At 44.6% G+C, this 16975-nt stretch overlaps 1 protein-coding gene across 1 annotated transcript in view; it reads right to left on the bottom strand.

The window, feature by feature from the left end:
* Positions 1–1247: 1247 nt before the first annotated feature.
* LOC121856214 (pituitary homeobox 3-like) overlaps positions 1248–16975 on the bottom strand; it is a 30166-nt gene continuing 14438 nt past the window's right edge. Inside the window, exons 2-4 of the mRNA XM_042351570.1 lie at positions 4985–5123; positions 4374–4440; positions 1248–3588 (exon numbers count right to left, since the gene is read on the bottom strand). Of these exons, the coding sequence (XP_042207504.1) occupies positions 3001–3588; positions 4374–4440; positions 4985–5123 (794 nt within the window). The 3' untranslated portion in view covers positions 1248–3000. The remainder of the gene's footprint in view (positions 3589–4373; positions 4441–4984; positions 5124–16975) is intronic.

Raw genomic sequence — 16975 nt, 5'->3', positions numbered from 1 at the left:
CATTTTTTTTTATTATAAAGACCCATTAATGTGGTATGTACAGTATATAACGCACTCACAGGTATACAGGAAATAGGTGTTGTTTCAATGGTTTTACTGAGAAGAAATAATTTTGTAAAACTCGAAAAAAAACAGATTTTGTGTTTTTTTCCTTCTTTGCAGAAAAATCAGTTTCTTTAATTAGAAAAAACATAGAGTTCATATATATATAAAAGTTGTTTTATAATGCAAAATAAATTAGTATTTTGTAAATTATAACAACAAAACGCACATCATTTGCATACGTGTTTTAAAGTGTAAAAAAAATCAGTGTTTTTTGTAAATTCAACTCCAAAGGTAATTAAACTATTGACTACCGTAAATAAATGTAATTAACGCTTCATAATTAAGTTAAATTAACATAGTACACATTGTTAACTTTAACCCGAGTTGAGTAATGATAATTGTCTACCTGTCAATAGTATATAGTAATTAATTTTTTTATAACAGGTGAATTAAGTGAGGTTAATGAGATGACTTAATCCGTAGGTGGGATTACAGGTAAATTAATCCTTACTTATAAATAATAGTTTAATTAATCCCTGTGTGTGGCTTAAGAATAAATCCCTTTTACCTGAATGATTAATCCGGGTTTGTCAAATATAAATCCACATGAGGGAGAAATTAATCCGCCTGTGACTGTAAAGTAAATCCATCCATGTGTAAAAATAAATCCACCTTGATAAGTAGAGTTAATCCACATACGTAAATGCAATAAATCCAGGTGGTAAATTAAATCCACCTGATGTGTAAGTTAGTCCCCAGGTGTACAAATCAGATTAATCCCGTCGTGGACTCCAAGGCTAAAAAAATAAGATTAATCCACAACTGTAAAGGAGATTAATCCAAGGACATAGTGAGTAACAAAGGGGGGGAGGGGGATTTATGTGACTCAGAAAATCCCCTTATATGTATACCTTGTGGATTTATATATTTCAATGGTTTATATTGATCTATATACAAGAAAGGGATTATATATACATTTTGTGTATATCAACTATATACATTGTAACTAATGTTTATTATTAAAGTAAAGGGGAGGATTAAATTAGGTCGATACATTTGTTTATATATATATATATATAAATTACTTGTTTATATTGTGTTCTTTGTAATGTATATGGAAATTTATATAAACAAGTGGGTTTGTTTGTTTGTTTGTCACGTAATGTTTTTGTTTTTCACAGACGAAATCAGTGGGCTCTCTCTCTCTCTCTCTCTCTCTCTCTCTCTCTCTCTCTCTCTCTCTCTCTCTCTCTCTCTCTCTCTCTCAACATGTATCGTCTTTAACCAGAATGTGTTGATGTGGACTTGAGAGAGGGGGTACTGACAGAGCCTTGATGGGGCCTTGAATTAGACTTAATGGGGGTTGAAGAGGGTCTTAATAGGGGTCGAATTACTCTTGATTGGGGGAGGGGGTGATGGGGTGTTGATGAGGGAGGGGACAGTTGAAGGGGGTGTAATAAATCAATGACCTATGGACCATCATCTGAATTGAAGGGGAAGGAAAAATATCGCCCCCTTGACGTGGTGGAAATGCCAGAGAAATTGTAACAGAGAACCAATTAGATCACCTGAAGATTAGACACCCCCTCTAGTTTAGTTTATCTGGTGATTAGGTGTTCTAACGCTACCTTGGGTTGTTAGGGTAGCGTATGATTAGGTTAGGTTAGGGTACTGTAGTTTTGGTTAGGGTACCGTTAGGTTAGGTAAGGAAATTGGGGTAGGTTAGGTTAGGTTAGGTAAGGAAATTGGGGTAGGTTAGGTTAGGTTAGGTTAGCTTCAGGGTGTCTGATCATCAGGTGACCCGGGTTAAGTTGACCACCTGTGCCCAAGAGATTTGACACCACACCCAAATCTGTGACCTTTCCCTCAGTGGGTCAGATTTCACGCTTGGTGGAGATTTTTAAGAGCGAAATCTGTTGTGTTTTGGTCTCGTAATCTGTCTTTGTTTATGTGGACTGATTAGAATTGAAGGATTTGTTGATCTAATCTGTATTTGGTAATGGGGGCTGATTGGAATCTTGTCTTGGGGGTCTGTGTGAAAGATTGGGTATCGTAACCTGTATTTGTTTACGTGGGTCGATTGGGATTGAAGGGTTGTGCAGTGTAATCCGCCTTTGTTGATGTGGATTGATTGGAAGTGAAGGATTGACGAGAGTAAATCCACCATTACCGCCACTGAATGATGAAATGTAAAGGATTCAGTCAAATAAATCCCCCTGTAGCGAATACAAAATAATAGCTATGTAATAAATCCCTTATGTTAGGGATTTAACCACGAATGAAAACAAAATCCAACGTTATTGAACGATCTGGACGCGTAATAAAAAAACTCTGTTCGATTTTTTTACAGAACACAAATCGATTAAAACTGATTGGAAATTTGAATGAGTTTCGAACACCAAGATGATTTGGGATTGGGTTTAAAGTTTATAGGACTGATTGGAAAGATTGGAAGTGATTCGTGATTTATATGGTGTTGTTTTATATGTGGAGGGTTAATGTAAGGTGGTATTGGGGTCGTGTTGTATAGGTCACTGGGGAGGTGTCGTAGGCTTGGGTGTGTGACGCTAAGACAACATCGCCAACACATTGAATAAAATCTCGTCTGGTGAACTTCCTCCACACACACACACACTTTATCGTCAGACGGAACATTCGCCTACCTTCTGCTTACCGTGGCGCTGGTATTAAGGGTGGAGGAGGTTTGAGGGTGACTTAGGCGTCGAGGTCGAGCTTCTGTGGATGGTGGAGGACGAGGTGTTTGAGGTGGAGTCTCTGTGACGAGAGGAGTATTTTACAGATGGGGGGGGGGAGGAGACAGTTCAGCAGCTCACCACCAGAGGGCCAAGGGGAGGGGGCGACAGTTCAGCAGCTCACCACCAGAGGGTCAAGGGGGAGGGGCATCACTTTAGCAGCTCACCACCAGAGGGCCAAGTCCCTTTCTAGGCGGGGGCGTTACGCGATGACAGTATTCATGCAGGAGAATTTGTCTGTGGGTCCCGCGGTGGTGAAGAAGGCGTTGTTGTCAGGGGCGGGAGGTGACCGTGTGTCTGTACCACCGCTGGAGTAGGAGAAGGCCGGGGAGTGGGACTTGGCCTTGAGGCGGAGCGAGGCGATGGAGGAGGACATGGAAGAGGTCTGATCACGGTAGACGTAGGGAGGCGTTGGGGCCGGGTAGGGGCAGGGGGCGGCACTAGACCCCAGAGACGATGACATACTCGTAGGCATCAAGTTAGCCGACCCACCCATACTCTGTGTAGGCGTCTGGAAGCAATTAATGGGCGACATGGCTGAGGGCTGTTGACTCATTAATGGGTTCATATTGACGCCATTAAACCCCCAAGTGAAGCTCTTTGCCCCCAGGGGAGGAGGTGTCACTTTAGCCCAGTTGTTGTAGGAGTAGCCGGAGTATAGACCATCGTCAGGCCAGGCTAGACCATTGAGCTGGGCGCCCCATCCACCCTTAAGGTCCCCTGGCATACCGGCGGTCATGGCGTGTCTCTCACGTTTCCGCCACTTAGCCCGACGATTCTTGAACCAGATCTGTGAGAGGGAGAACCACGCGTTAGTTGGGTCTCCTCTGACGTAGTTGGACACAGGTAGGACATGGGGGTAATTAGGCCCCATGTAGGAGATGTATAAATGGACATAGGCACAACACCGGGTACTTGGACACTGGTATAGGACATGGGTAAGTAGACACAAACGACACACACACACACACACACACACACACACACGTACACACACAGCGAAGTAACAGACAGACAGAGTTCAAGCTTGATGAATGCGTATCTCCATCATTGTGATTGCAGCTTAAGCGCTCATCCATCGTGTGTCTCCGCTAAGCTTACCAAACAAGCGTAAATCATGTAGGGAATACTGCGCCAACATTCTAAATACTGTCCACCACCTGCTGCCCACACACACACACACATAGTTATCTTAAGTAACGTAGGATATCGTAAATATTTCCCTTAACATATATCTAAACACGTAGAGATATCACCTAGCAACCATAACATGAAGTAAAGGGGATACTAATATAAACATCTTTTACCGTAGTATCTGTCGCATCCCTCAGAAAGTCATATACCATCGAGCACAAAGATAATCCCAGGAGTACCCATATATAAAGGTCAATAGGGTGTACTAATATAAACTTTATCTATCATACACTCAGTCGCACACCTTCAGAAACACTCAAGCACGTCTCAAAGTCCTTTACATAACACACAAACGCCATTCAGAGCCCCTTGGAGGGATTTTTAGGGGGCACTAATGTAAACTTATTCTACCATGCTATTTGTCGCACCCCATACACTTACCCTAACTTGGGCCTCCTTTAGGTTCAACCATAGGGCGATCTCCTCCCTGGCGCTGAGGTCAGGATATCTGTTGGAGAGATGAATGATATTAGTAACGAAATAGAGATATAGATAAAGCGAGAGAGAAATAGAGTGAGAGAGAGAGAGTGAGGAAGGGAGGGGAGGGAGGGAGGAGAAATGCGCGGGTATAAATCACTCGAGGAGATTAATTACTCCTACAGCCAAGGATCGAGTTCATTGCTAATTGTATTACTTCTTTTATTAGTATTATTTTCCTTCCTTGTGTCACTTTTCTTTCTCTGTTTTTTCTTTATTTATCGTATTTTTTATTAAAGGAGTTCTATGTATCTTTATCTTACTGGAGAAGTTAATGTATAGAAAAGAATGAACGAAAATATATGGTGACACTTGCTTGCTATTGGGTGGAGTTGTCATGGTCTCCTGAAGGTGAAACATAACCACCTGAGTTAAGAGGAGGGATAGTCACCTTAGTTACCTTGTTCCTGATGAAGGTGGCCTCTAGTAGGTGAAGCCAAGACTCACCTGTCACTGGCCTCTAACAGGTGAACTAAGACTGTTCCTAGCCCCCAGCAGGTGAAGTCAAGACTCACCTGTTCCTGGCGAAGGTGGCCTCCAGCTCCTGCAGCTGCTGAGAGGTGAAGTGAGTCCTTTGTCGTCGTTGTCGCTTCTTCTTGTTCTTGTCGTCGTCAGACTCTGTAGAACACGACTGTGAGGGCTTCTCCCCTCCGTCTGTAGTGAGAGAGAGTATGTTAGTATACTGTGGTGGCATACTGTGGTGGTATACTGTGGTGGTATACTGTGGTGGTATACTAGGAACTATGCCACTTGAGTATACCACCATGATATAACTTCATCCTCAAGTATACCCATAGCTCAACACACCACACCAATACACATTATACCACATACCTGAGTGTATACTGACAGGTTATACACACAGTATACTCAACCTTAATGGCTTATAACCAGAGGATACTTCATCATACTTACGATATATCTAAAATTAATAAAAATAAATAAAAATAAATAAAAATCGTTGATTTTTTTTAAATACTGAAAAAAATCGTAAAAAAAATACACGTTAAAAATAAGAAAATGAAAACAAAAATAATAATAAATAATGATAGAAATATATAATAATTAAATAAATATAACATAAATTAGCTCTTAAATGTAATCCATATAATTACACGTATAGGTAATTAATCCGTTAAAATAACTTAAATTAGTACTTACATGGGACCCCACTTATAAGATCCATTACTTATAAACGCTGGGAGTTCACTTTTGTTCACTGTTACTGAACTTAAAACACACTTAGTCACTTTATGTTCACAATATTCAATATACTGACTAAAGTTTTGTTTTATTATTTTCAAAGCTATGTAATAAACGTATCGCTAATTACTGCGATGTAACTATGCACTTATCCCAATCACTGCTATGTTACTGCACGTACGTTAATCACTGCTATGTAACTATGCACGTACGTTAATCACTGCTATGTAACTATGCACGTACGTTAATCACTGCTATGTAACTATGTACGTACGTTAATCACTGCTATGTAACTATGCACTTATTCCAATCACTGCTCTGTAATCAGCAACCAATCTCAAACACGGCTCTAGCAGGGGTTAACCACATCGTAAATCACTGCTATGTAATATTCCACACTCGCTTGTCTTACATCGCCTCCAGCCAGCTGCTATACCGTACAAGTTACATCGCTCTTGTAAACACAGATGATCAATGTTGTTTTGGGGGATCAGGACGGGACAATGTTGATGAGAGTGTATACGGACCACAGCAAGAGTAGCACAGCATCTAGCACAGCAGTTGGGGTTATGTTCGTGGTTGTGGTAGTTTACAGCAGTTTACAGCATCAGTACAGCAGCAGTTTACAGAAGAGTAGTTCAGATTACAGCAGTTTACAGCATCAACCACAGCCGCAGTTTACAGGAGTTCACATTAGTGTCCTAGTTCAGTTTACAGCATCGAGCACAGCAACAGTTTACAGGCGAATCACAGCACTTGGTTTACCCTCGAATCTCAGTTAGTTTTAGGGCAGTTCACAGCAATTTCAACAGCAGGGGGGTGAGGGACAGCGTGACGTTGTGTCCTGCGTCTAGCGTGACTGTTTGACCAACTGAGGTGACCTGTGTGTGTGTGACCTGTGTGTCTGTCTGACCTCCATCAACCCCCCGGGCCCTCCTACTTCTGCTACCAGTACCACTATCATCATCACTTCCCCCGCTACCACTACTACCACCACTACTTCCCCTACTACTACCAACATCACCACCCCTTACCCCTACTACCACTCCCCCTCTAACACCCTCCTTCACCACATTCTCCACCACAACCTCCCAATATCACCCCCATTCCTCCTACACTTCCCCACCCATCCTTCCTCCAACACGTGCACCACCACCACCACCACCCTTCACCAACAACAGGCCAGTAGCATCACCACCATTACCTTGCTCCACTCCCCCACCCTCCACCACCACCTCCACCCATCACCATTACCACCACCACCACCCATCACCCCACCACCATCACCCCCTACCCCCATCACCCCCTACCCCCATCACCCCCTACCCCACCCCACCCCATCACCCCCTACCCCATCACCCCCACCACCCACCACAAGCAGGTCAGCACCATTACCATTCACTAAGGAACCAACACCACTGACAAATTACCCCCAATAACCGTTCCCAAGGGCATGATAGGTCAGTTGCCCGCCCCTCGTACCTCAGAGGTCAGGGCAGGTCACATCACATGAACCCTCGCCGTCTCACATAAACCTGCTACCTTGTTAATTACCTGGTCATCCTTAATTGCTTTCGAGCCTACCTGGAACTTACTTACCTGTCCGGTCCGTGGGTGCTAAAATGGTTTAGTCTGGTGTTTGGGTGTGTTGAGAGAGAGGTCATGACCCCTACCTTCCTCCTCTTCCTCCTCCTTCCCCACCTCCCCTTCCCCCTCTACCAGGTCACGACTCCTCCCCCCACCCTAATCATTCCTCGCCCTGTTGCAAAGCCGCAGGTCAGCTGTTTGTCTACCAACCTGAATGCCCTTGTCTCAACCTCTCGTTAGTGGGGGCCAGACATTGTTCTCCTGTGTGTGTGTGAGAGAGAGAGAGAGAGTGGAAGGAGGAAGAGAGAGAGGGAGTAGGTGGAAAGAGAGAGAGAGAGAGAGAGAGTATAGGTGAAAAGAGAGAGGGAGAGGAGGGTTTACTGTCTCTCTCTCTCTCTTCTCGTTTATTCTTATATTTGTATTTCCTCTCTATTTCCTCTTCCTTGTGTCCTTCCTTCTTTCCCTCCCTCCCTCCCTTCCTTCTTTATTCCCTTCCTCCCCCACGCTATTAACCCCCCCCTTCCTCCCTCCTTCCTCCTTCCCATCCTCACAAGAAATCTCCCAAGCTATTAACTTCCTCTCTTCCTCCCTCCCTCCCTCCCTCCCTCCCTCCCTCCCTCCTCCTCCTCTCTCCTCCCTCACTAACGATCACCTCGATATAGTGGACTCCTAAGTTAGGGAAACGTGACAGCTTCTCCACCACCCCCAAGACAACACTTAAACCCTCAGCATAGATAAATCGGTGGAAAATGCACCTTTAATGTATCTCAAACTAGGGACTGGACTTGATACCGACCCCTTTAAATCCAGGAGCTGTCGTCCCTCTCCTAAATCTGGCCTAAACGACACGATCCGCACCTAAATCTTGGAGGTAAACAGGGCGTGGGAGGGGTGATGCCGCGTCAACCAACCACCATCGTCCTCTTGGAACACTAACCAACCTGTAGTCCTTCTCGAGTTGTGCATCTCTTTACCTCCGGGAATTATTTTATCGTTTGTCTGTCTGTTGTGTCTGTCTGTTTGTTGTTTATGTCTCTTTCCTGTAGTGTATCAAGAGAGGATGGTGTTGTGATTAAACCTGTTGAGAGTGAATCATTTTATTGTTTTGGGGGTCTTCTTTGTGGTGTAACCGACCGCGAGATGGTCTTCCTTGGATGCTAAACGATCTGTGTGCTTAGTTCTGGCGTTATTCATTTGTTTTCACTTATATTTTATCTACATCTCGTCTCTCTATCGTATTTTTAAGTCACTCATATACTCTCAGATAAAATAGAAACTGTTTAATTGTTTTCTGGGAGTGAATCATTTTCTCCTTGTGTTTTTCTTTGTATTTTAACCGACCGAGTCTCTTTGTACTTTCAATCAGGTTTACACTAAATGTTTTATGGCTCTTTCTTCTCGCGTGCAATTAATTCTTCGCCCAAGTTGATACCAAAGACAAAAATATCTCTCGTTTAAGTGGATCCAGATGGAGTGAATCATTACCTCGTTGTGGTTCATCTCTGTGGTGTAACCGACCGCATCATCATCATCACCGCCATCTTGGGGTACGAGTTCATCTGTAGACAATACCTTTGTTTATATCTGTTTACATCCGGGACTGTATCACCATTTCGTCTGTTTGCTATTGTTTATACGAATCTTGAATGAATAAATATTGAAATTACCTCATAATTAAAGTTAGAAACGCAACCACATCCTAACCATTGCCATCTTAATGTTACAACCGATTGACACCTCCCGGGCAATAACTCTTAAGCATTTTCACGACCCTTAGCGAATCAGTATCACCAAATATACCTTTTATAAACAACTTTCATGGATAATTAACGCGTATTATAGTATCGGCACGAGAGTAAACCATCGGCATTAGTTAAATCATATCGGGGATTATCGGCGAGAGAGAGGTGAGGTCATGGGTGAGTTTTGTAGTGTAACCGACCGCGTGATCCATTCTGAGCGGCGAGTCTTAATGGCCTCGTGTCTTTTATCTTTCACGGGTTAATGTTGCTGGTGTATTATTATTAATTTGTATTACGTGATGATTTACTTAACCCTTTGATTTAGCCCCTTGTGTATGATGATTTAACCCCTTGAGTATGATGATTTAACCCTTTGAGTACCATAACATGACCTTTTGTTAGGTTAGGTTAGCATTAATTACCTTGTGGCTAAATCACAGGTGGGAATGAATCAAGTCTTTGCTGTTGTCAAATTTTGTGTTATAACCGACCTTCACCTATAAGTGTATCTATTTTATAAGTTAATTTAATAAGTTCGATGCTCACCTGTTAAGTGAATCCATTTTATAAGTTCATTTAATAAGTTCGATGTTCACCTGTTAAGTGTATCCATTTTATAAGTTGATTTTAGTAAGTAATTCTTTTATTTCACTTAGAATACTTATATTTTAATGTTTTAATTATTGGAACTAGTAGCAAAAATATTCAGTTGGGGTGAATTAAATCTTTCCCCGTCATGGTGTTTGTGGTGTAGCCGCCCTGTGCCTTAATCCTGACCCTTCTGTGTGCCTTCCTTCCTTCCTTCCTTCCTTCTTCCCGACCCTCCTTCCTTCCTTCCCCTCCTTCCCCTCCCTTCTTCCCCTCCTCCCCTCTTTACTACCCTCTCCCTCCTACCCCTCCTCATCCCCTCCAAGAGACACACGTCGTGGAGGGGGAGGGGGAGGGGGAGGGGGAGGGGGAGGGGGATTAAGGTGACATCTGGCGAGGGATGTGTGAAGCTCTGTACCACAATGGCTGCCGTTGACCTTCGTGGTCCTGTTTATAAGACCTTCATCCTGTACACGTGTTTGACCTCATGCTGCGGTGTACATGTGTCGGGGTGTACATGTGTTGGTGTGTATGTGTGTTGGTGTGTGCATGTTCTGTGTTTTTTATGTTGTTGGGTGTACATGTGTTGGTGTATGTACATGCGTTGGTGTGTACATGTAGTGATGTGTGTACATGTTGTGGGGTGTACATGTTATTGTGTGTATGTATCCTGGGGTTTATACAGTATGTGTTGGGTGTACGTATGTTGGAGTGTACGTATGTTGGGGTGTACATATCCTAGGGTGTGTACATGTGCTGAAGTGTACACGTTAAAAAACCAAAATACATTACTTCTAAAAACCCAAACAAACCCGTAACACAAAACCGCGTAGCAGACGTTCAAAACCACGCCACAGGAACCCTCATCAAAACCACGCCCCCCCAAGACTCCTACAAAACCACGCCCCCCCAAAGACTCCTACAAAACCACGCCCCTCCAAAGACTACTACAAAACCACGCCCCCCCCAAAGACTCCTACAAAACCACGCCCCCTCTCCACAAAAGACCCTACAAAACCACACCCTCTTCAAAACCACCACCTAAAATATCTTTCTTTCATACCCCCTTTAAAAAAAAAAACTTCAAATCTTGGCCCCCTCAAAAAACTCACTCTGAAATGAACTACATAAACATAAACAAACAGACAAACAAAGAAACAAACACACACACCAGCTTGGGACGAGATATATAGAGTCATCGTCTATGTAAACAAACACAAACAAACACACACACCAGCTTGGGACGAGATAGAGTCATCGTTAAGGTTATAAAAAAACACACAAACATAGAGGAGCTTGGGACGAGAGGGTCCGTGTGCCCCCCTCCCCCCTCCCCCCAGGTTAAACCACTAGTAAATTCCCCCCTCAATAAAACCGGTGAACTAAACCCCCTCGCGTTAATCCAGCGCTGGAGTAATATAAATCCTGAATCCAGATTAACTTTGACCCAGCGCCCACGTGGCTTGGCGGGGGAGGGGGAGGGGGGTAGGAAGAGTTGGTCAGGGGAAGAGAGGGGAAGGAGGGTGTAGGTTTAGAGGGGGGAGGTGGGAGTATGTTTGGAGAGGAGGGATAGGTGGAGGGAAGGGGAAACAGTAGGGTAGGGAGGGGAAGAGGAGGGGGAGGAGGGAGGGGGAAGGAAAGGAGGGGATGAGTAGGCGGAAGAGGAAGAGAGAAGAGTAGGGAGGAGGAGGAAGAGTAGGAGGGGGAGTTAGGAGAGAAGGAAAGGGGAGAGGATGAGGAGGAGGAGGAGGAAGAGAGGGAAGAGGAGGAGGAAGAGAGGGAAGAGGAGGAGGAAGAGAGGGAAGAGGAGGAGGAAGAGAGGGAAGAGGAGGAGGAAGAAGACAAAATAAATATCACTCCTACGATTTAATTCCCCCCAAAATTTCGTAAAGTTCATATATTTTTTTCTCGTAAATAGAAATAAGTGAGAATATACCTTAACACGATTCTCTGACGATCGTAAGTTTAATTCTTCTCTTAAGATGACGTATTAGTTTGTATCTTACCCTTTGCTTCTTAAGATACGACATTTAAGATTTACAAAGGACCTTAAGTCAGTTTTATCACCACCACAGCATCACTACATCATCACTACAGCATCATCACCACCACCACAGCATCACCACCACCACAGCATCACCACCACCACAGCATCACCACCACCACAGCATCACCACCACCACAGCGTCACCACAAAACCAGGAAGATTCACTTTTTTTTTTTTTTACCATCTCCTCTCCTGGTGACCTTTGACCCAGGATCCCGCGGTTAACCTCTGCCTGCTGCCGTGGTTAGTGACCTCGTTTATGGCATGTGACCCTATTGCCACCTCTAGCCTCGTAAAGACATAGGGTCGTTAAGTGGCCTGAACTATTGTGGTGGAGGAGTGTTGGTGGTGAGGGCTGCTGGTGTGAGTGTTGGTGGTGAGGGCTGTTGCTGTGAGTGTTGGTGGTGAGGGCTGTTGGTGGTGAGGGCTGTTGGTGTGAGTGTTGGTGGTGAGGGCTGTTGGTGTGAGTGTTGGTGGTGAGTGGTGTCATTTCAACACTAAAATTAAACATTTCTCTCTCCACAACACAACGCCACGCCTCTACCCCCCCTTCTCTCACACCCCCTCACCTCCCTCCCCACACCCCCATCAACCCACCCCATCCCTCACACACCCCCATCACCCCATCCCTCACACATCCCATCACCCTATCCTCCTTCCTCCTCACCCCATCCCTCACCCCCCATCACCCCCATCAGTGGTCAGTTCCTCCTTTAGGTGTCATGCGCGCGCTAATTTTCCCGCGTTATCGACACCCACACTTTGAATTTGGCGCCACTCAAGCGTGTAATGTGGCGGGGGCTGTCAGCTGACCACCCGGTGTTGCCCTCTGATGGGTTTTGTTTATTTTATTGTTTTGGTTTGGTGGGTTGGTTGGTTGGTGCTGTTGATTTCTCTCTCCCTCTGATCAATCTATCTATCTATATATCTATCAATCATTGTAATTAATTATCCATAACCTACAGTATACATAAACATACATACATACATACATACATACCCACCCTATTTCCCCCACACCCACCCCACACACAGTAATTACTATAGGTTATAATGATAGCTCTAATTAGACAAGAGGTAATGAACCCATCACAACACTCAATACATTATAGAACTCATTATATTCCCTCATTAATCTCACCTAATTAATGAACTGGTCACCACCCCCCGGGAAAAAAATTCTTGCTTGGATTATTTTTTTTTTGAGAATTTGTGAGAAGTGGGAAAAAATTCTTGTTTGAGAATTTTTTGGGGAGTGTTTTGGTGTAAATTTGGGTGTTTTTGAGAATTTATGGACTTGGAATATATTTACTACTTGTTTTGTTGTCTTTAGGTGTTTTGTTTTTATTTGTGTTTAAAAGCGAAGGAAACAAATTCTAGTTATAGTTTTTAATAGGTTTTTAATTTTGCTATGTTTTCTACAATTAAAATCCAGTTTAAAAAAATCCCTATGAATATTTTTTAAACTATTTATTCGTTCGCTAATTTAGTTATGTATTTATGTTTTTTTTAACGTTTTCAAATTTCACAGCAATTAGTTTAAAACGCAAAAATTAAGTCGAATTAAAACCTGCGAGTTTACATTAGCGGGAGTTTAATATTTGCGTCTCTCAGCCATTATCGCGAATATTAAAAAATCCCACAAAAAATTTCCTCTATACAGTATGTTGTTTTATATGTCGATCGGGCAGCCAATCAGCGCCTCGTATTACTGGTCCGAACCACCAATTAGAATTCATTGGACAAACTGATGAAAAATGGTCAAATTAATTACACCTGGTGATAATTGACAATTTAATCCACTGATTGGTCGGAATTTCGTAAAGCGATGATTTATATAATTTACAGACAGGTAATGGCTATCCCTGGCTGGGGCTCATGACACACACACAAGTACACACATAGGTACACGCACACAGATACACACAAGTACATAGGAACACGCTCACAGGTACACACACACCCAGGTACACACATAGGCACACGCACACAGATACATACACAGGTATCCAGGAACACACACACAGGTATACACACGTAGGTACACACATAGGTACATAGGTACAAGCACACAGGTACACACACAGGCACCCAGGAACACACACACAGGTACACGCACATGTGTACATACATAAGCACACACACACAGGTACACAGGCACACACATAGATACACACACACATACATACACAGGTACCCAGGAACAAGCCCACAGGTATGCACACAAGTACACACATAGATACACGCACACAGGTACACACAAACACAGGTATACACACACACACACACACACACCTACCCACTTCCTCACCCCACCCACCCACCCACCCACGCCCAGCTGCCACCGTGTTGACTCCGACATCGTTGTAAACCACCACCTGAGAACGAGTTTAAACCAGGGCGTGAAGTCGGGTCAGCCGCCCTCATATCATTGTTCATGTACGCTAACCTTAGGGATTAATCTGGTTTATTGATCCGTGCCAATGATCCGTGGGGATAAGGGAACTGCAGCGATCCTTAGGGGGGAAGGTGTAGGAGGGATGAAGGGGTAGGGTGATGGGGAAGTAAGGAAGGAATGGGAGGAGGAGGGGGAGAGGCTGATGGGGAGGGGAGGAGGTAGGGGGTTAAGGTTACAAGGCAGGTCATGTTAGGTCATACCAGGAGGGAGGGGGTGAGGAAGGGGTGGAGGGTGTTAGAGGAGGGGGTGAAGGGGAAGGGGAGAAAGCAAGGGTGAGGGGAGATGAAGAGTGAGATAATGAAGGGTGAAGGAGGGTGGGGGGTGAGGAGGGGAGAGAGGGAGGGGGAGATGACCCACTCGCCTGTGCTGGTGTTTAAGGGGGGAGGTGGGGGGAAGGGGGAGGGGGGATTTAGCGATTATCTCTGTGTTAGTTGACAGTGAGGAACATCTGTTGGACACCCGCCCACGCCTGCCACCCACGCCCTGACCCACGCCCATCACACCACCACAGACCACCTACACCACCACCCACGCCCTGACCCACGCCCAGACCCACGCCCATCACACCACCACAGACCACCTACACCACCACCCACGCCCACAACACCACCCATACACCACCCACACACCACCCACATACCACCCACTTACCACCCACATCCCTAACCAAACCATAATTACATCCTGACTATAATTACCTTATTTAATCAGTCATAAAAGTGTCACTAACTGCCCCAACTACCCAATTGGTCATTCTTATCTCACCAATCAATAACCCCTTGTTATTTTTCTCCTAACTACCTTGTTCAACCACCACTAACTACCTCTTGTCTCCCCTAACTGCCCTTTTTTTAACGTAGAGTGAGAATAGATCAATAGATAGATTCCATACCGTATAATCTGTCACAAGAATATGTTTGCTAATATAACCGCGACGAACAACCATACTCTACACACCTCAATAACTACCTAACATAATCACAGCTCAAGATATAACAAGAGTATAATCCATTTTCTGACCAGTAGGATGTATAATCTCGTGTTATACTAAAGAGGTTTGGTGGTATAATCTGGTATAATCTCAATAGCATATCGACCCCTGGAGTATAGTAGGGGAGGAGGGGGGATATATTTGCTACTTGTTTCTGTGTTGATAAGATCCGTAGGGGAGGTGGGGGGTAGGGGGAGGGAAAGAGGAAAGAGGAAGGGGAAGCAGGAAAGGGAAGGAAGGAAGAGAACAAAGAAGTGGAAGAGAGAAAACAGACAGACAGGACAGACAGACAGATAAACAGACAGACAGACAGACAGATAAGGACAGAGAACAGATGCATAGACAGAGGACAGGACGAACAGCTGTCCTTAGGAGATACCCCACCCTGTTGGTGACGTGATGATGAAGCTGTGTGTGTGTGTGTGTGTGTGTGTGCGTGTGTGTGTGTGTGTTGTGGTTGGATTAAGTGTCGTAGTGGTTGTGTGGTATTAATGTACGTGGTAGTGTGGTAGCGGTGTGGTAGACTGTGGTAGAGGAGCAGCAGGCGGCAGTAAGAAGATGGCAAGTAATTAAACCAACAAAGTGAGAGAGATGGAGGAGAGAAGGAGGGAGGGAGAAGAGGTAAGGGAGGGAGAGAAGGAGGGAGGGAGAAGAGGTAAGGGAGGGAGAAGGAGGGGAGGGAGAAGAGGGCAGGGAGAGAAGGAGGGAGGGGAGAAGAGGGTAAGGTGGGAGAGAAGAGGTGAACAAAGGAGGAATGGGGATAGTATATGCTAAACAGGAGTAGGAAGGGAGAGGGAATGAGGGAGGGTAGAGAAAGGGAATGAGGGAGGGTAGAGAGAGGAGGAGGGAGAGTAAGAGGGAAGAAGGGAGAGTAGAGAGACGGAGGGAGAAGGAAGTAGATATTATCAGTTAGAGCGAGGTGTCGTTACTGCCAGTAGCTAGTAGTCACTTGTCACGCCCACACACGCCCACACACACCCGCACACACACCTTGATGAGGGTAACTTATGTATGTATGTATGTATGTATGTATGTATGTATGTATATAAACGTGTGTGTGTGTGTGTGTGTGTGTGTGTGTACATATGAGACGGTGATAATCCTTAGCTGGTGGCTGAGTACACACACACACACGTTTACATACACACATACATAAGTTACCCTCATCAAGTGTGTGTGTGTGTGTAGCAAGAATAGCCACCACACAGTAAGCAACCGCAACAGTTGTTCCGTAGATATACCTAACCGCAGTACACCCCAACACCCCTTCAAACCTCCTTCCCCTCCCCCCTTCCCTTGTATCAATCCCCAACATTTCCCCTCCTCCTTCCTTCTCCCCACCCCCTACACCCTCTCCTCTTCCCCCTACACCCACTCCTCCCCTCCCCCCCCTTCCCCACGACAGCCCAGAGACGCAGTACTGTAATAAATGTGTAACGAGGATTGTTTGGTGTACGCATCTCGCTCGCCACTTGTCACCTCGAACATGGCTGTGTCAACAAACATGGCTGCCGGGTACATGACCATCCCTTCTCGTTTGACTTCTGTTACACGACCGTACATGGGAACCTTCTCTGCGGTGCTACTAAGATGCTTCCCTTTTCTCTCCCCCCCCTTTTCTCTCCCCCTCCTAACCCCCCAACCCCCCTCTTTCTCTCAGATGGTGTTTTTGTTGTCATTTTGTGTGGTCATTGGTGTTGTGGTGTGGAGGACATTTTTCCGCCCTCGTGTGGGTAACGGATCTCACACTTTTTGTCATATTATCATTCATAGTTTGTAAGACTTGACGTATTTCGTATTTAAGTCGATTCTCTTATAATATATACTATTTATTTATATATTCTAGTATATTCTTGTTGATATTTTTGTTTTTGATGTATATATAGAGCA

This window comes from Homarus americanus, unplaced genomic scaffold (assembly GCF_018991925.1).
Source record: "Homarus americanus isolate GMGI-L3 unplaced genomic scaffold, GMGI_Hamer_2.0 scaffold48016, whole genome shotgun sequence".
NCBI classification, from domain to species: Eukaryota; Metazoa; Arthropoda; class Malacostraca; order Decapoda; family Nephropidae; genus Homarus; species Homarus americanus.
The sequence above is the reverse complement of the archived record's forward strand: the minus strand, read 5'-3'. Positions and strand labels throughout refer to the sequence as shown.